The sequence below is a fragment of the Trichosurus vulpecula genome, chromosome 9 (genome assembly GCF_011100635.1).
Source record: "Trichosurus vulpecula isolate mTriVul1 chromosome 9, mTriVul1.pri, whole genome shotgun sequence".
NCBI lineage: Eukaryota > Metazoa > Chordata > Mammalia > Diprotodontia > Phalangeridae > Trichosurus > Trichosurus vulpecula.
Genome location: NC_050581.1, coordinates 207,819,305 through 207,838,951, shown reverse-complemented (window position 1 = coordinate 207,838,951; position 19,647 = coordinate 207,819,305). Strand labels below are relative to the sequence as shown.

General features: G+C 42.3%; 1 protein-coding gene across 1 annotated transcript in view; it reads right to left on the bottom strand.

The window, feature by feature from the left end:
* Nucleotides 1-16,331, bottom strand: part of NUF2 (NUF2 component of NDC80 kinetochore complex) — a 42,971-nt gene extending 26,640 nt beyond the window's left edge. The window contains exons 1-7 of the mRNA XM_036738968.1: nt 16,191-16,331; nt 12,930-13,054; nt 11,521-11,595; nt 8,760-8,836; nt 7,394-7,455; nt 6,040-6,137; nt 1,793-1,866 (exon numbers count right to left, since the gene is read on the bottom strand). Of these exons, the coding sequence (XP_036594863.1) occupies nt 1,793-1,866; nt 6,040-6,137; nt 7,394-7,455; nt 8,760-8,836; nt 11,521-11,595; nt 12,930-13,052 (509 nt within the window). The 5' untranslated portion in view covers nt 13,053-13,054; nt 16,191-16,331. The remainder of the gene's footprint in view (nt 1-1,792; nt 1,867-6,039; nt 6,138-7,393; nt 7,456-8,759; nt 8,837-11,520; nt 11,596-12,929; nt 13,055-16,190) is intronic.
* Between the last annotated feature and the right edge of the window lie 3,316 nt (nt 16,332-19,647).

The following is a 19,647-nucleotide window of genomic DNA, read 5'->3' as shown; positions in this document are numbered from 1 at the left end:
GATAAACCCAAAGACTCCAGCTTCTGGCATAAGAACTCACTATTTGACAAAAACTGCTGGGAAAACCGGAAAATAGTATGGCAGAAACTGGGCACAGATCAGTACCTCACACCATACACCAAAATAAAGTCAAAATGGGTCCATGATTTAGATATAAAGGCTGATACTATAAGCAATCTGGGAGAGCAAGGAATAGTTTACTTGTCAGATTTATGGAGATGGGAAGAATTTATGACCAAACAAGAGACAGAGAGTGTTACAAAATGCAAAATGGATAATTTTCATTACATTAAATTGAAAAGTTTTTGTACAAACAAAGCCAATGCAACCAAGATTAGGAGGGAAGCAGATAACTGGGAAAGAACTTTTATAACCAGCATCTCTGATAAAGGCCTCATTTCTAAAATACACAGAGAACTGACTGAAATTTATAAGAATACAAGTCATTCCCCAATTGATAAATAGTCAAAGGATATGAACAGGCAGTTTTCAGAGGAAGAAATTAAAGATATCTATAATCATATGAAAAAATACTCTAAATCACTATTGGATATGCAAATCAAAACAACTCTTAGTTACCGCATCTCACCTGTCAGATTGGCTAACATGACAAAACAGGAAAATTATAAATGCTGGAGAAAATGTGGGAAAATTGGAACACTAATGCATTTTTGGTGGAGTTGTGAACTGATCCAACCATTCTGGAGAACAATTTGGAACTTTGCCCAAAGGGCTATAAAAATGTGTATACCCTTTGACCCAGCAATACCACTTCTAAGCCTATATTCCAAAGAAATCATAAAAGTGGGAAAAGGACTAGTATGTTCAAAAATTTTTATAGCAGCTCTTTTTGTAGTGGCAAAGAACTGGAAATCAAGGGGATTCCCATCAATTGGGGAATGGCTAAACAAGTTGTGGTATATGAATATAATCAATACTATTGTGATATAAGAAATGAAGAGCAGACAGATTTCATAATAACCTGGAAAGACTTATATGATTTGATGTTGAGTGAGGGGAGCAAAACCAGGAGAACACTATGCATGAATACACACATTGTATCTGTGATGACTAACTTCGATAGACTTGGCTCTCCTCAGCAATGTAAGGTTCTAGGACAACTCCAAAAGACTCGTGATGGAAAAAGCAATTCACATACAGAGAAAGAATTATGGAGTCTGAATGCAGATTGAGGCAAACTGTTTGCTCTCCCTCTCTTTTTTTTTGTTTCTGTTTTGTTTCTTCTTTCTCATGGTTCATTCCGCTGGTTATAATTCTTCTTTACAACTTGACTACTGTGAAAATATGTTTAGTGTAAAGTTGTATGTAGAACCTTTTTCAGATTGTATGCTGTCTTGGGGGGGGAGGAGGGAGGAGAGGGAGGGGGAGAAAATTTGAGGCTCAAAAACTTGAGGAACTGAATGCTGTAAAAATAAATAATTTTTTTTAAAATTAAAAAAAATAAAATTGGGATCAACTGGTTAGAAGAAAAGAGTCTAGAGTTAAGAGAAATACTTCCAGCAATAATTTAGGAGGACAAGGTAACCCTAACCCAAAATGCGCTCTTAGAGTAAGTAATGTGACACAAAGTAACACCCAAAAAAGTGGTCAAAAAAGCTCTTGATTATGTAGTAAAGGTCAAAAGAAGAGAAGCTTTTTCTTTAAAAAAAAAAAAAAAAAGGTGAATTGTTGTACTCAATATTAAGTAGTAGTTTCAGAATGCAATACTAGCTACCAAACAGTTACAAGTCAAAATTTTAATAACTGCTTACAATGTACGTCTTCTACTTACTCAAGTTTCTCCAGTTTCACCAACGCTTCCTGTTGTGCTACATGCAGCTGCTGCATCTTGTCCATGGAGGATTTCTGCAAAAGCAATTTCCTGAGTTTCTATTAACCCATTTCAAGATAACCTATCACATAAAAATTCCAAAACGTGGTCATTTGGCTACTGGTCCATTTCATAGCACCTATCAGAAATTACATCTAAGACATGACTAGGAGCTAGTAACAAGACATTCTTGGTCACATGTAGATAATCTCAGGAGAAAAACAAATACCGGATTGAACACTATAAAGGGAAGATACCACCAATGAGAACTTCCCTCTTAGATCTGAACCTACATTTAGAAAAGCTACTGGGAGACATAAAGGATTTATCCTTGCCTTTTTAGATTGTTTTGAACATTATGTTGTAGAACAAAAGCAAAGCAAAATCGAATTCATCATTCACTCTGGCATTAATTTATTCAATTATATTCCATAAGCATTAAGAACTCCTAAGTCCAATGCACTATATTATACATAGTGAAAATAAAAAGACAGAGTTCCTGATTTCTCTGCTTATAAACCAGTAAGTGTATTTCTATCTGTTTAAAGAGATAGTAACATGGCTTCCAGAACTCATTCCTGGCCTCCTTTGTCACAAAAGACCACTTCCAGTGACATTTCTGGCCTTCCCTAGTATTTCCTAGGGAAGAGAATAACACTGCTGCCATTTTTGTCAACCTGAGATGAAAAGTTGCTGCCTGGGACCAATTTGCATATGCAATAGCAAATATGAAGTAATGTAAACAAGCCAAATAAAATCAGCTATTCTAATTAGATGCCCAAGTCTCTATTACATATCAGTTAGATACCCTAATTTACAGAACTGTGGACTCACACTACGGTACTAGTATCAGTTCGGAAGACTTTAAGATTACCATGCACCCAGAAAATTTTCATAGACCTAAGAGTAGATTACATAGTTAATGCCCTTATTAAAATTGGAGACTCTTAAGAGCCAGATGGAGCCTCAGGTTATCTAGGCTAACTACCACCTCAAGTATCCATTTCCGTTAAGATGGTTTAAGGAGTGGGTGGGCAAGTTGTGTGTTGTAACAGGACTGTGGTATAAAAACACGAACCACCAATAAAACTTTTTCTTAGTCCAAGAAAAATTAAACTAAAGACTAAAAATAACAAATGGTGTTTGCTTTGCCCAACACCCACAGTACTGGGGTTTGGCTCCTTTTATTAAAAAAAAAAAAGTTTTGTTTTTGCATCATCTAGATTTCTCTCTGCATCTCCTCACTCTGCCCCCAAAACTATACCTTATAATAAAGAATGTTTAAAAAAAAAGATGAAAGAAAAAATTCAGGAAAACTAATGCACTGAAGAAGTCTAACATCCTACACAACACAACAGTCTCTACTACCCTGACTTCTGCCACGGGAACTCAAAACTTGAGAGGTACCAACTCTGGCAGGGGAGCCAAGAGTCTTCTTCATAATTTCACAACTTTCATCTTTAATTCCTTTTTAGTTGTTGTTCCTTCCCTTTACCTTTTTCTCCAAGGTGTATGTGGTTTTTCTAGATCTGCTGACTTTATTTTGCATCAGTTAATTGAAATCTTTCCAAGTGTCTCTTCATCAGACAGGTGGCTTCTTCCAGCACGGTGATATTCCACAAGTGCAATCATTCTCTTTTTCTATCTTGTTAAAAGCACTGGCATATGTATTTTGTCTCTGAGGACAGCTTTTGCTGCATCCCAGAAATTCTGGTAAGTATTACATGTTAGTTAAATGCTTTAATTTATAAAAATTCAGTTTAAATAAGATTATTTTGTTACTCTCAAAGGAACAACAGACACATCTCTTAGGTCCTCTGCAGCAGGTGGGGTCCACAGCGTACAATGTTACACTTTTTCAATTAGTTGGTTTCCTGATTTTTTCTAAGTATGATTTCTTTTTTGTTCACTTTATTATCTTCTTTTGCCTATTATGAAATTTATTCTTTGAGGTACCATTATTATACTTATTTTTTCTTCAATCTCTTTGTAGTCCTCATTTAATCAAAGTTTCTGCCATATCAAGTTTGATCTCTGCCTTCAAACCAATGTTTGTGCTACTACTTCTGCCCTACTCTTTAGAGGTATCACTTCAGAAGGGACATGATGAGCCCAGTAGCTTTGCCCCATGGTAGAAATTACCCAATACTGGGACTCAGTTCTACCTTCTGAGCTCCCCATTAGCATCTTCTTGCTACTCTAGGCTCTTTCCTGAGATACCACAGGGCTCTGTTTTGCAACAAGCATTGGTCCAATTTTCTTGACCCTGTAATAGCTATTTAAAGGTGACTATATTTTTATGTTGATGTTTTAGTACTCATCTTTCTAATTTTAGTATTATAGGTTTAATTTTTTTTTCCTCTTGAGACCTCTGAAAGGTTTTTAAAAATCCATGCACATATATATATATGCCTGTATGAGCTGAAGTCTTAGATTTGGGGATATAACCATCTATCTGCCCTTTGATCTCCATCCTATGTCAGGGGCTAAGCATCAGCCTTTTCCCCACATCAGCCCTTTAAATACTTCTCCAGTCATTAATGGCTGATCTATAGCACATTCAGGTTCACAGAATGCTTCCCAGACATTATCTTGTGATCCTCGACCCTCCTACACAAGACCTTCCTGTTCCCTAACTTCATATATTAGTGATTTCTGGCCATTTCCAAACCATATCACACTGCCAATTTTGCTATTCCCCCCATATTCTTCCCACCACAACTCAGATCTGCCCCTGTGAACTGAGGCTGCGAAAGGTAAACTTTAGCCTAAAACCAAGGCACCTCCCCCCATTTCCAAATCATGCCACAAGCATATCTTCCTCTTTTCTCTACATTTTAGAAATGCTTAAAAAATGCTTTATCATTCATTAATTCATGCTCCCCAAAGTACAAAATGACTTTTATACTCATGCCCCCAAATAAAATGTTCTTAGAGGAAGAGAACGGTTTCATTTTCTGTCTCTATCTTTCTGATGCACTAGCATGATGCTTGCTGCCACATTGCAGGGGCTTACTAAATGCCTGATGGAACAACCCTGATTTAGGTCCTATAGAAAACACGATAGCCATGTTACAGATATGGAAACCAATTCAGAGGGGTTGCCTTGCAAAGGGTCCCACAACTACTGTGGAGGGAAGGTCGAATTGAGACCATCTTTCCTACTCCTAAATGCCAACAGGACTTCCTCATCGTTCTGCTTCTGGGATACTTCAAAATTTTCATGCCCCAAGCCACTCTCAAGTCTTCTATTCTCCAGGCTAAACATCTCCAGATCGTTCAACAATTTCTTGTAGCCTAAGTGTCTTCCATCTTCTCACCAGGCTGATTGCCCTCTTCTGATTGTATGAGGAATCCCTAAAATTCTTGGCTCCAAGGTGGGTGTTAGTGTATATAGAACAGGCCCATACATTTTAAGTTAATGTCTGCCTTTTTAAATTTTTTTAACATAACCCTAAATGGGAAGGTGGATCATTTTCAATATTCTGCCACACGGCTACTTACAGTGCCTATGGAATAAAGCTTCCAATTCTTAGCTTACCACTTAAGACCTTCCATACCCCGACTCCTGCTGACCTCCCCAGCCCTATTTACAAACTACTGACCAAGGAGATTCTTCTTTACTGTTTCTCTAACTTATCATATGACTGAAACACGTAACTCTCCCACTATCTAGAATATAGATGGCTCTCTTGGAGAGAGATTTATAAAGTGTCTTATAGGGCTCAGAGGTTGAAGGATTTGCCCAAAGTGACACATTCAGTAAAGGCTGGTCAGGAAGAGAGCTAAGACTTAAGCCGTGGGATTCTGGGGCTGCTCGATGATCCCAACTGGACCGTCACTTGGAATGGACTTATCATCTCCACCCAGGGATTTCCACTCAATTTTAAGACCAGGCTCAGCAAGCACCAACTCCAGGCTTCACTTTTCTCCTTGTTTTTCTCACAGCCCTTTGGGGTTTCTGCCTCTTCTGGGTTCTATGCTCCATCTTGAATTTTTTTTGTAGTTGTCTTATCTGCTCAAATTGATTGTAAGTTATTTTTGGTAACAGACTGTCTCAGTCAACTGGCTACTCCTCAGCTCCTTGAAAATATCAAATTAACAAATGGAATCTCTTGCTGCTCATTGTTTAAAAGGGCATCTATAATTCAGGAAATGTTTGTGGAAGACTGCTCCTATGTTAAGCAAAAAATGAGGTTTCATCTTACATATTCCCACAAATGTTTCATGTATGTTTCTCGACGTGATTCTCTGAAGTGAATGAAGTTGATGATGGCACTTAAAAACCGACATGTACGTTTTCCTTCTGAAATACAAAGCAAGATGATGTTAGCATAAATCTAGTTCTTACAGACATCAGGACAGCCTAAAACTGGGATTTCCCAGCTGTTAGCAGAATATCCATTCAGCTTTTAAAATAAAAAGTAATGCAGCTTTCATGCAGTCAATAACTAACCTAATTCCAAAAAATAGCTTATATTCAACAACTGCTTTCATTTTTTTCACTAAAATTTTATAACCAACTTGCTTGTGTAGAGCTATACATATACAGTTGATGGTGGGGTACGAAAAGAGCAGTGGCAGTTTCTGAAAAATGAATAAATTAGCCGACAGTTTAAGTGGAATGGAAGCCAACCTTAACATCACATTATTTTTTAAATTACAATTTTCTAATAAATTAATAACTATAAAAACATTATAAGATATAAATAGCATTTCTAGAAATTCAGACATGAGGAAAATGTCTTTTGTCTATAGCTTTATACCCATTCTCAATTATTGTCTTTGAAGACAGTGGTTAGAGGTTCCATTCCTTCAAACCAACAAGCATTTTGTTTAATAAGCACTTTCTCTGTCATAGGCCCCTCCTCCGTCCACCTTCCTCCTCCAGTGTCCTCCACATGCCTCTTAGTCTAGACCCCACAGCAGAGACCACGTCCTGGAGAACCTTCCATCCAACAGCATGCCCTCCTCATTGGTGACCACCTCTCCAGTAATATGATTTCAGGAAACCTGGGCTTCACTTCACTTCACCCTCCCCTTCACAGACCCCGCTGCCAACGCAGCCTTCCTTCTAGAATCATTTCTGCCCATTTCTTCAAGGGGTGTGTCTATCCACACCCCCAGCCCATTCACCACCTGTCATTTTCCCCAACAAAGGGCCCCTCCCTGGATGCCACTCCTGTATGTGTGAAGTTTTGCCAATCAGAATGTAAGTTTGTAAAGGGCACGGCCAGTCTTTGCCTTTGTAATTTAGGTTCACAGCGCTCAGCATAGAGCAGGTCCTTCACACAGCAAGCCCTCATTTGTTGTGTCTGGCTTTTAACTTTCTAGCAAGAATCAGAGTTTTCTTTATTAAACTTAAAAAATATGGAAGTGTTGGTCTTGGGAGCGCAACAGGTGCTTACTCCTGGTAGGGTGCTGCAAAATAATAACGGGCATAATTTATTATTCCCTATAAATGTGAACTTCTTAACAGTAAGTTTCCTTTGGTACTTCTGTATATGCAATTAAACAACGTGTTAAAGATGGATGCGGCTATGAACAAACATTTCAACTTACTTGGGTATAGAATATCAGCAAACTCAAAATCGTTCACCCGGCAGACACGAAGAAAAGACTCCCTGAGGATTGGGATAAAACAAACGTGTGTTTACTCACTTTTATCATTTAAAAAAAAAAAAAAGACAATCACTAATACAAACTATTGCTGACCTGCGCTTTGCCTTCCTCTCCCCAGGCCTCAGGATGGGACCACCAAGCCTAGATATCACAGAAACTGTGCTGAGCGTGTGTATACAGTGTTCCTGGCTCTCCTCCCAGCTGGCATTATTCATACAGCTCCATATTTCTACATAGTCTTTATATTTTCCCTGAGGAAGTGCAATCAAGAATGCCCTGGGTTTGAATGTTTATTGATAATGTCTGGCCAAAACCACCAGCATACAGCAACTTTGCTGAGCCACAGTTTCCTATCTAGGTGGCTCAGTGGATACAGCAGTGTACCTGAAGTCAAGAAGACCTGAGTTCAAGTTCAGTCTCACACCCACCTCCCAAGGTTGTTGTCATCATAAAATGACGTGACATTTTAGAAGCACTTTTATAAATGTGCGCTATTACTAAAGAGGAATAATACCTTTAGTATTAATTCATAGTTTTGTAGTAAGACTAAAATGAGATCAGATATGTAGAGGGCTTTGAAAATTTTCCATACTATTTATGGAGATTAATCATTATGTGACACCAGGAGAAGTACTGGAAGACTGGTAACCATGCACAGAGGATCTTGGTCCCGACCCCTGAATCTAAGGTTAGCATGTCATAACAGAAATCCCACTTGACTTGAAGCTGGAAGGCCGCAGTCTGTGTCCCCAGCTCTCTCCCTACAAACCTGTGTAACTTGAGGTAAGTTACTTCATAAATCTTAAATCATTTCTTATTTTAATCTGCCATTCTAAGTCATGTTAAATCCATGATATTTATTGGCAGGCATTTGCTGACATTCTTGTTGCCAGACAACCAGATTTCAGGATGACCAAGTGCCACCGAAAGTGCTGACCTCATAATTTTACCTTCTGGTTATGTTTACTACACAAGTATTTAAGAATAACCAAGCTATTGGTTGGGTTTCCAAAATAGTGGGTGAGGTAGGAAGCAAGGATGCCATTAAGGTCACCACCCCACACAAAGGAATCAATTCTAAAACCTGACAACTCAAGTTGAAAGTATTCTTAAAAACCTGGAGCAACTCTCTTCCTCTAACAACGGAAGCTATTTAATCAGGCTACTTTTTACTTGAACATGTTGTAAGTCAATGAATCTAAAAGTAGAAAAAGAATAACAAAATCTTTCCTATGGCTTTTAATTTATAAAAGATTAAATTGAAGCAACAGGTAACAGAAAGTTAGAAAAACAAAATCTTACTTACATATAAATAAACAAGTTACATAATGGTAAGAAGCCTTCCATTATCTGTGGGTACATGACTTCAACGTTCACTGGCATCTAAACACAGAAACATAGGAAATGCCAGGTGAGCTGCAATGGTAGACAGATTCACAACTTAGTTTCAACTCTCAGGAGCCTCGATCTTTGATCCCACAACTTCAGTGCGAATAAAGCACTTGGTTGGTAGGCAGGCAACAGCCAGGTCTCCATACTTTACAGAGGAGGAAGCAGGTTAGGGGATGGGGGACCCAGGAAGTCCCCGTCTTACCTCTGCAGGGAGCTAGAGAATAAAGATTTCTTTTTTTCAGGCAAACTTTAGGCTTTTTGTTGAGGACATGGTATTTGGCAGCTAAATGTTTCTCTCTCAACACATAAAATACTGTGAGCCTTAATCAGCTATCAGTCACTATTACAAGCATATTCTCCCAGGTAAAAGGGACATAAGCTTAAATGAATCCAAATCAGTCAGTCAATAAAACATTTCCTAAGCCCCTACTGTTTGCAAGGCACTGTGCTAAGCAGCCTGTCCTTGAGGACTCACAATCAAGAGATGGAAGGCACTAGCATTAAGGAGGCTTGGTAAAGGCTTCTCATAGAGGCTGGGATTTGAGGGAAGCCAGGAGACAGAGATGAAGAGGGAGAGAATTCCAGGCACGAGGGACAACCAGTGAAAATGTCTGCAGTCAGGAGATTAAAAAACAGCTAGGCGGCACAGAGGATAGAGCAGCAGCCCTGAAGTCAGGAGGACCCAAGTTCAAAACATGCTTTACTAGTTGTGTGACCCTGGGCAAGTTGCTTGCCCCTGTCTGCCTCAGTTTCCTAATCTGTAAAAAGAGCTGGAGAAGGAAACAGCAAACCACTTCAATTATCTTTGTCAAGAAAACCCCAAATGAGGTCAAGAAGAGTCAGATACGACTAAACACCAGGAGATGAAGAGTTTTGTTTGAAGAATGGGAAGGAGGCCAGGGTCACTGGACGGAAGACAAAAAGGTGAAGACGACAGAAAAGGTAGGAGGGGCTTTGAAGGCCAAATACAAGATATCATATTTGATTCTGAAGGTGCCAGAGAATACCTGGAGTTGATTTCAGGGAGAGGGGAACCTGTCCTGTAGGAAGATCACACTGGCAGCTGAGAATGGGCTGCAACAGGGAGAGACTTTCCATCAGCTCCTCTGCTGGGTTTCAGCTCCATGAAACAAGCTGTCGCCTCCCCCCCCCCCACCCCACCCATTGCCCAGTGTCTGGCACATACTTGGTGCTTAATAAATGTTTACTGAATTGAATTTATTGAATGGAAACCACCTAGTAGACTACTGAGGTAGTCCAGAAATGAAGTGACAGAGTGGTAGTGTTAGAAAGGAAAAGGCGGTGCCTAAGGGCTTCAATTGTACCCCTAGCCCTAAACGTGCACACTGGCAACAGATTGGGTATGAGGTAGTGGACTGGGACCAGAAGGGCCAACTTGCATCCTTGCTTTATATCCTAAGATAAAGTAAGTCTCTTCCTTTCTAACCCTAACCCTAGCTTAGGCCAGGTCACTTATACCTAGGTTTGGCAGAGCTTCCTGAGCTACCCAGGACAAAACACACTCAGTTCTGTAGAGTGAGGAAGGAATCCTAGGCAGTCGATCAACATTTATTAAGTGCCTGCTATGTGCCAGGCACAGAGTTAGGCACTAGGAATACAAAAAGAGGCAAAAGGTAGTTCCTGCCCTCAAGGAGCTTACAGTCTAATGGGGAAGACCTTCTAAGAGCAGAGCGCTTCATTTTTGTACTTTTTATACTGGTACCCGGCACAGTGCCTGGCACACAGTGGATGCTTAAAATGTATCATTGATTTAATCTACAAACTAAAGAAAATGTAAACAATGAATCAATAGTAACCAAAGAATCCTAAAATATATATATAAAATAAGATTATTTTACAGGGCAGAAAGCTGAGTGTCTAGAGAGGTAGCGTAATGTCTTGTTCAACCCCACACAAACAGGAAGAAGCAGACCTGGGGGCAATCAGAGCCCAGGTCTTCTGACTCTTATGCCAGACACATCCTCTAAATATGTGTTGGAAGAATTTTGAAAAGGCAGACCTTTCCTTGACTTTCATTTCCCTTTGTGTGACTCTACTTGAAGGCAGAGACAACTTTGGTTTTGGTCTGTGTGTCTCCAGGTCCAAGTGCAGGCCCTTTCTTGAGGCAGGTAATACCATAGAAATGCCTAGTAAACTGAACCAAATTTGGGTTTTCTATGTAGCACTAATCATGAGAAAATCATTCCATCTGGAAATACCAAACACCCTCCTGTTTTCTGGTTGTTTCCTATTATACTGCTGCCTTTGTCAGACTATTCTCCCGTTTGGGCCAACTTCTTGTGAATAGGGCATTCACAGAGAAGTTTGCATTGACTTACTGTTATCTCTAAAGACAGTTCTAAAAATAGTTAATGGTTTTAATAATACCCGAATACGTATGAGCTCCATGGCAGGATTAATTCTACTTTTAAAAATGCATTAATATCCGTCTTAGTGAACCTCGTGTTTGGTCACTTGAACAGAATGGAAAAGGTTGAACTTCGACTGAACTGAAACAGAATGTCCATGCAAAGAACCAACTATGCCTGATGGGAAAGAGAGGGGCAGCAAGAAGATTTTTTATGTTTCATCTTAATATGGTCACATTTCTGCAGCACTTTATACACACAGCATTTACCACCCATTATCTCATTTGAACCTCCAAGCATACCCACCATGTGAAAGGGGTCCAGTGGAATCCCGTATACAATTTGTAGGGTTCGCAAGAAAATCTTGCGCAAGACTTCAGGCTGCAAGAGAAAAAAATTTACCTTAAAAATTCATCTTTTTAACATTAAAAAAAAAAACCATCCTTTTTATCACTGAAATACATACTGGAGTATTTGATGGTGATTGAAAAGGGCAAGAACAATTCAATTACCCAATTCTATTTTCCATCAAATTTATTTTCACTTTTTCCAATTCTAATACACTATAGTATAGTGAACTCTCTATATAAACAATGAGCATTCAAGACTTTGAATTATATTGGTTGCTTAAGCTCCCATAAAGCAGCAGCATGAAAGTCAATGTATCTAAACTCCTTTAAAAATGTCATATGCAGATACCTACAATTTTCTCCACAAAGAGAAATAGGGAATAAGGCTGGTCTAGCTGGGAGTCATGCAAATTTAGAAAATGAAACACCTCCAATGGGAGGTCAGACATAGTTTAATAAGAGAGAACACGGATAGTTCAGGGACATTAATACAAGTAGTATTATTTGGTGCCCTGATTTACAAGCATATTCTCCCAGGTAAAAGGGACATAAGCTTAAATGAATCCAAATCAGTCAGTCAATAAAACATTTCCTAAGCCCCTACTGTTTGCAAGGCAAACATCTTGTTCCAGTGAGTTCCAATTTATTAGGATTAAGCAGGCCACTGAAAGCCCTACCTTCTACCCCAAAAGTCATTCTAACCATTTTCCTGGCAGGTTGAAAACTTTCCACATCTTCTCTGAACTAGACCAATCCAGAGAACGGTCACATCGGAGGACAGAACTGGTAAAACTGGGGACTGGTAAAAAGCAGACATCCAAAATGAGCATCTCAGTGCACACCCAGTCTGAATACTCAGGTCCAACCTCTGACACAGACTGGCTGTGTGATCCTGAGTAAGACACATAAGGTCTTGGGGCCCTGGGCCAGAGGTGTCAAACTCCAAAGAGCCTGAACCAGAAGAAAATGTCATTGGGAAATGTTGAACAAAATAATGTTAATTTCTGGTTTTCTAAGTCAACATGTGGCCAGCAGGGACCCATTTCTACTTGAATTTGACACCACTATCCCATTCCCCAAGACTGAGAGCAGAAGCTACACATCCACATTTTGAAGCAAACAACTTAATTTCCCAAATCTAATCACCAATGAAAATGGGAAAAAGTAGCCCCATATATCATTTCAATGCCATTTTAAAATAAACTATGTAGTGGAAAATACGGACTCTACGTATGAAAGAGGCTGTTGCGCACTAAACAAATGGAAGACATTTTCTTTGGCAGACCTTAGAGTAGTTTACATTATGACCACGTAGTTCCCCAAACATCATCACATTACATGAGCATACAATGACATATTTAGTACCTTTGGATTTGGAAAAATATCATTCTTGGAAAGAGTTTTGCCATCAGCTCCCGTCAGAATCGAATTTTGGACATGAGTCACAATCTCAGCTGGAGTCAGTCTGGGAAAAGACAGGGTTTCCATGTCTGTGTGATGGGGGAAAAAACAGAACATTGATTAGAAAGTATGATAATCAACAGCATGCCTCAAGGGCTTTAGGTGTCATCTAGAAGCTAGGACAGGCATGATCACCACACGGCAGCAAGTATGATTAAGGATCTGTAACAGACTTGGTACTATTGTATCTATCAAATTGATCATTTCCATCTACATGTATGCATATGTGCACACACACCCATTTCTGCCCTGGACCATGTATTGGGGCAGGTGGTTCTTGGAGAATGAATGGGTCTATAATTTATATCCTTCTACTCAATAAAGAAGAGGCTCTGACTAAACTTGGTGCATTGATCTCCACAACAAAAGAAAAAAGAAAAGAAAAAGGTGAGGGGTGCTATAATATGGAAAGTTATCAGCAGAATCTAAATAGGAAAACATAAAGGGTTGATTTAAATTTGGCCACATTCACTCACCTATAGTACACGCAAGGGACACGTAGCAAAACAACTAACATGGTTTAGATTAGACATGAGAAAGAGGTGACAAAATTAGAGTCAAGAGGGGAAAAGAGGTTAGTAGGGGCAGAGGATCACAACCCATCTCAAAAGAGTTTGCCTAAGAAGAACCCTCAGTGTCCTAGATGGGTCCTTCTGGGAAAACAAGGAAAAGTCTTCATGGGCCATCTCTTTAGGACAGGAGCTGGGAAACCTTCAGGCTCCAGGCCACATGTGGCTTTCCACTTTTGAATGAGTACAAATTTTACAGAACAAACGTGTTCTGTGAAGTTTGGACTCGGTCAGAGCTGCATCTGAGGACCTAGAAGGCCACATGTGGCCTCAAGGCGGAAGGTTTCCCACCTCTGCTTTAGGAGGACCACGATGATTTTACCCCAAACCCCAAAGAAACCCCTTTCTGTAGCTACTGCTTCATGTCCTGAGCCCACCTCAGGATGGTGCTCCGTATTAAATGGCTCCCGGAACTACAGTACAACAAGGTTATTGCCCTGTTATAACAACGATGATGATGATAGCTAGTCCTAAGAAAACATGTTCAAGTATGCACAGCACTCTACGTCCATTCCATCATCTGAGCCTCACAGTGGCCCTCTACATCTCTCATTTACAGATGAGGAAAAGAGGACAGTGACTTGCCCAGGCTCACGAGGCTAGCTAAGTGTCTGAGGTAAGATTCAAACTCAGGCCTTCCTGACTCCAAATCCAGTCCTTGAAGCCCCAGACATCCAGCTGCCTCACCTTACCACCTCCATAACCATTTTGGGGCACATTCGGAAGGAAAGTAAATGAGGTGACAATATTAAAGATGGTATAAAAGATGCCAACAGCATTACCATCTCTATAAAATACAACATATTCCTACAGAATGGTTGAGGCTGTAAGAAAATTACTACATGTTTGTGTCTCAATCAAGAATATATCCATCAGATATCTGAGGCATTTATACTGAACAAACAGGCTAGAATAAGGCCCTCTTTCTGTCAGGGATCCTTTATCTTCCTTTATCTTTTACCCTTATTCAATTACATAATTTACCTTTACCTTCTTGCCATTAAATGATACTGTTGCCTTATGTTATGATTGAAGTCAGGGTAGACTGAGGCAGGGTCTTTTATACTAAGGAAGGAGACAGCAAAATCTTGGTAACTACAAGACAAAAGCTGGGCCTTTTCTCCAAAAGGCATGGCTAAGTTACAAAGGTAAGGAGTCTGGCTTGATAATCATTTAGTATCAATTTAGTAACTTCAATAAGGGCCAGTGCCTGAACTAATCAACCAGAAGCAAAGCCCAGCCCCTAACAGCTTCTTTAAATCCTTCTTATGTCAACAAGCCCAGATGGGGCTGACTTAAGAGCATCCCTTCCTCGGTTCGTGGCCATTAAGGGTGAGACCCTTAACTTGAAACACCATCTTGAATAATGTCCCATTAACCCTTGTTATCTTAATATTTTATGGGCATATACTATGTGATGGCATGTTAATGGTAAATTAAACACAGAGATCCTGGGTTGTAATTTCAATTGACACTTTTTCAACTTTCGTATCTTATTGTATTTACAATTCAGTTAAGAAAAGTCCCTTTCTTGTATAATGGTTAAACATACATGCAGATCATAAATTCGAGTAACACAGACATGCTGAGTTGGGACTAAAAATGTATTTGAACCTTCTCATTCCTTTGTTCAGACAGTCAGATTTTGTCTGACTCCACACATGTATGTATCTGCTAGCTTTAAGAGAATAAACAATATGAATTTACCTGTCACCTAGCTCATCTGCCTCCTTTAACCGAAAGCACCGAACCCGCGCTAGCTCGGTTTTTCTTTTTTTCCACACTTCGCTGTGGTTTCGGGTTCCCAGATGGGTCCCTCTCTGCCCACCATCTGACACGGGACCCGAATTACAGTATGTGTGTATGTGCAAAGACACATACATGTTAGGCACGTACAGGTGCACAGTCCCGCCGGGCAGACCTCCGTTCAGGCCGAACGCCGCCCCCCAATTCTCTATGGCCTCTCCTTTCTTTTCCCTCCGGCCGCCCCAGGCTCGGCTCCCCGCGCTCCCGAGCAGCACAACTATCTACCCGGCTGAGTAGTAAACAAGGAACCCGAGTCGGCTTCCGTTCGAGATGACGAGGAAGGCTCGGACCCGGGGCCAGCCTAGCTTTGTTCGGAGAAGCTCCTCAGCCGCACTGAGCCCCGGAGAGACTGGGGGGGGGGGGCGCTCCCAGGGATGAGAGGCTGAGGGGGAGAGCGGGAGAAGAGCGGCGGGGAGGACCGGACCCCGCCCCCGCCTCCCACGCACGACGAGGCTCCTCCAGTAGACAGCCCCGAGGCCCGGGGTAAGGGGGTGCGGGAAGCCGAGCCGGAGAGGCAGCGCAGCCCGAGCCCCTGGAGGCCGAGGGCGAGGCCAGGACCCGCCTGCCTCGGGCTCTCGGTCGGTAAAACAGAAGGACTAAGGCCCGGGTCATACCCCTCCCCAGGCCCCTCCGGGGGCCCGCCTCGGGAAAGCGCTTCCACAGCGTTTCTGTGCACCGATAGAAAGCTAGAAGGAGCTTCACGGACCGGAGGGCTGTGCCCCCTCCCCTGCCCCGGGGGAGGCGCCCCGCCCTCGTCCCCAGAGGGAAGCAAACGCTGGAGTCCACTCACTTGCTAAAGCCTCCGGCCTCCGGTCACAACCGCGCGAGGGCGGTGACGGTGATTCTCGCGCCCCTCCCCCACCGAGCGGCTTCTCCCCGGAACCCGAGAACTTTTCAAATCTGCCGCCGCCGCAGAGCGAACCGGAAGCCCCGCCCCTTTCCTCCAGCCCGGCTTCCAGATAAGCATTCTCTAGTAGTTCTTCCGGGGCAGGGGGCGGGGCCTGCGCGGACTTCCTTCCGTGACCTGAAGCCACATTCTCGGTGGGTTCCTGAGGACTCAGGGCAGCTGGCCGAGGCGGGCCTGAGGCTCAGGGAGATTCGGAGACTGGGCTCTTTAGTCACTACCATGAAGCGCCTATTGTTTGCCTGCCGTAGAGGAGACAATAGACAGTCTCTAGGCGGTCTCAGGAGGAGAGGAGCAGCCGAGGGAAGGCCCTGGAATTCGGGGGGAGGGCATTCCAGGTCTGGGGCACAGCCAGGGCAAGTTCCTGGAGTCTGGAAATGTGAGGACAAGCCCGGAGGCTGGTTTCTCGGGATCTCAGTGTGGGGGCGGGGGATGAAGAAAGTTCAAGAAGACGGGGGTGGGGCAACATGTCGAGGAGGGACCGAGTGGGCCTTGGGGTGGCCTTGGGCAGGACCTCAGAGGTCCGCTAAGTGTGCCGACTCCGTTTTTTTCCCTTTTATTTAAGTTGAGGAATCTCAACGATAGAAAGGGACTTGCTGGGACCCCCAGAGCCAGGGTTGGAGCTCTAGGTTCCTGGGGTGCCGCTTCCCTTGGGTTAGACCGTCTATGGCTGTTGTCCTTGGACCAAGATGGCATCACTATGCTGTAGTCAAGATTCATTGTCCCCGACTGTGGCTGATAAGGCCAATACGAACTCGGGATGCTCTACCACAGGTCGGGCACAAATAGTCCCTGTGAACATTAGAGGTGCGCATCCAACATTTCCTTTGAGCCGCCTCAATGCCGCTTTGCTCCTAGAGCACAGCACCTTCTCTGATGTGGGCACACCAGTGTCTCCTATGTAACACAAACAGTTCCACAGTTCTTCTGATAAACCTTGAGAGTGTCCTTGTACCGCTTCTTCTGGCCACCACGTGAATACTTGCCCTCTATGAGTTCTCCATAAAGTATTCTTTTTGGCAAGTGCCCTTTTTGCGTTTGAACAATGTAGTCAGCCCATCAGAGTTGAGCTCTCTGAAGCAGAGTTGGAATGCTTGGCCGTTTATCTGGAGAAAGGACCTCAGTGTCTGGTGCCTTATCCTGCCAGGTGATCTTCAGAATCTTCCTAAGAGAATTCAAATGGAAGTGATTCAGTTTCCTGGCATGGTGCTGGTAGACTGTCCAGGTTTCACAGGCATACAACAATGAGGTCAGCACAGCAGCTCTGTAGACCTTCAGTCTGGTAGTCAGCCTAATACCTCTTATCTCCCATGCTTTCCTTCTGAGCCTCCCAAACACTGAGCTGACTGGCAATGCATGCATCAACCTCATTATCAATGTGTACATCCCTGGAAAGTATACTACCGGGGTAAATGGACTTATCCACAGCATTCAGAACTTCTCCATTTGCTGTAACTGATGGTTCCATGTGTGAATGGTGTGGTAGTGGCTGGTGGAGCACCTGTGTTTTCTTGCTGTTCATTGTTAGGCCAAAATTAGCACAAGCAGCAGAGAATTGATCCATACTTTGTTGCATCTCGGCTTCAGAGGCTGCATTGAGTGCACAATTATCAGCAAACAGAAAAATCATGTACCAACACTCCCTCCACTTTGGTCTTGGCTTGTAGCCTTTACAAGCTGAAGAATTTACCATTAGTGTGGTAGCTGACCTGGAAGCTGTGTTCATCCTCATTGAAAGCATTTGACAACATGACTGAAAACATCATGCTAAAAAGCATGGGAGTGAGCACACAGCCTTGTTTCACTCCACTGGTGACTGGGAAGGCATGAGAGCATTGTCCATTATCTAGAACGTGGGCAAGCATGCCATTAAGGAGTCTCTGTAGACTCCCTCTCTGCCTCCGTGGAGCTGTTAGAATTCTCCAGGCATCTGATGTGGCTTGGGATATGGGAGTTCTGCAATGTCAGGGCGGGTATGGGGGTCTGGAGCTTCAGTGTTCTAGGGAATATGTTGAGTAGTTTGTGGGAGCACTGGGGTCCTGGGGAGGTAAGGACAGGGCTGGGATGGAGGGCGGCCAGGAAGCCCCCGTGAAGGACTGGGCATTGTCTGGGTGGGCTGGGATGAAAGGCCATCATGGAGAAGCTCAGGGGCTTATGGGGATCCCAGGGGGCCCTGTCATATCCACTTTAGTCTCTGGTTGAATATTCTTTTTTCTTTGCTGTGTTACAAAATGTCCATTCCGTTTTACAGATGAGGAAACTGAAGCTCAGAGAAATTAAGAATGGCTCCTAGCATGGCACATTCTTGGAGTTGAGGTCTTCTGACCATGACCTAGGGCTCTCTCAACATATGGCAGGCCAGGGAATGGACAATGATGGAGCAGAGAGAAAATGAAGAAAAACTACTCAATTGGAGTAAGCTAGCTTCCTAGCTGAGTGACCCTGAGCAAGTCACTTCATCCTGTTGGCCTCAGTTCTCTCATCTGTCAAATGAGTTGGAGAAGGAAGTGGCCAACCACTCCAGTATCTGTGCCAAGAAAAAATTCTAGATGGGGTTACAGAGTCCTACACAACTGAAGAGCAACAACAAAATCTTTATATGTTGGATGTGGGAGGCGGGATAAAGACCAGTGAAAGAGGAAATAGGAAAACACCTCTGTCCAGGAGCTTGTGATCTAGATAAACAGATTTCTTGATTTTACTAATAAAACCCATGAGAATGACAAAGAGATCATTCTTAAAATTCAAACTCAAGTCATCTGACTCCTAAGCTCAGCTCCCTTTCCAGTGGGTCTCAGTTTATTCGCTTAGAAAATAAGCCTATTGGATTTCTATAATCTCTGGAGGCAAGCTTTAGATCTAATGGGCCTGAGCTAGTGCTTGGAGAAAGAGGTAGGGGCAGAAACAGGTGGAGATTTAAATGACAGGGCTGAGTATGAAAGTTGGTAACATTTCCTTTATCATTGAAAAACGCTACTATATCTGGATATTTGCAAATTTTTTTAAGTTTCCAATGCTGGGATCAAACTTGAGAATTAAAAGGAAAATAAAGAACAGGTGGAAAAGACATCAGGGCTGTGTATCCATGGGCAAGTCTTTCCAGGGCTCAGTTTCTTTACTCTGAAATGAAGGGATTAGATGTGATGACTTCTGGACAGTTTTCCAGCTGTTGTACTCTATGACAAGCAGAGAATGAAGCAATAGCAGAGCAAAGAAGAGAGATACAAGTTTGGAAAGGAACAGTTATGAAAAGAGAAGAAATAAAAGCACCTCTGTGCCTATAGTAAATTAACCATTTAGGAAAAACTATACTTGGAAACCTACAGGCTTATTGTTGGATTGT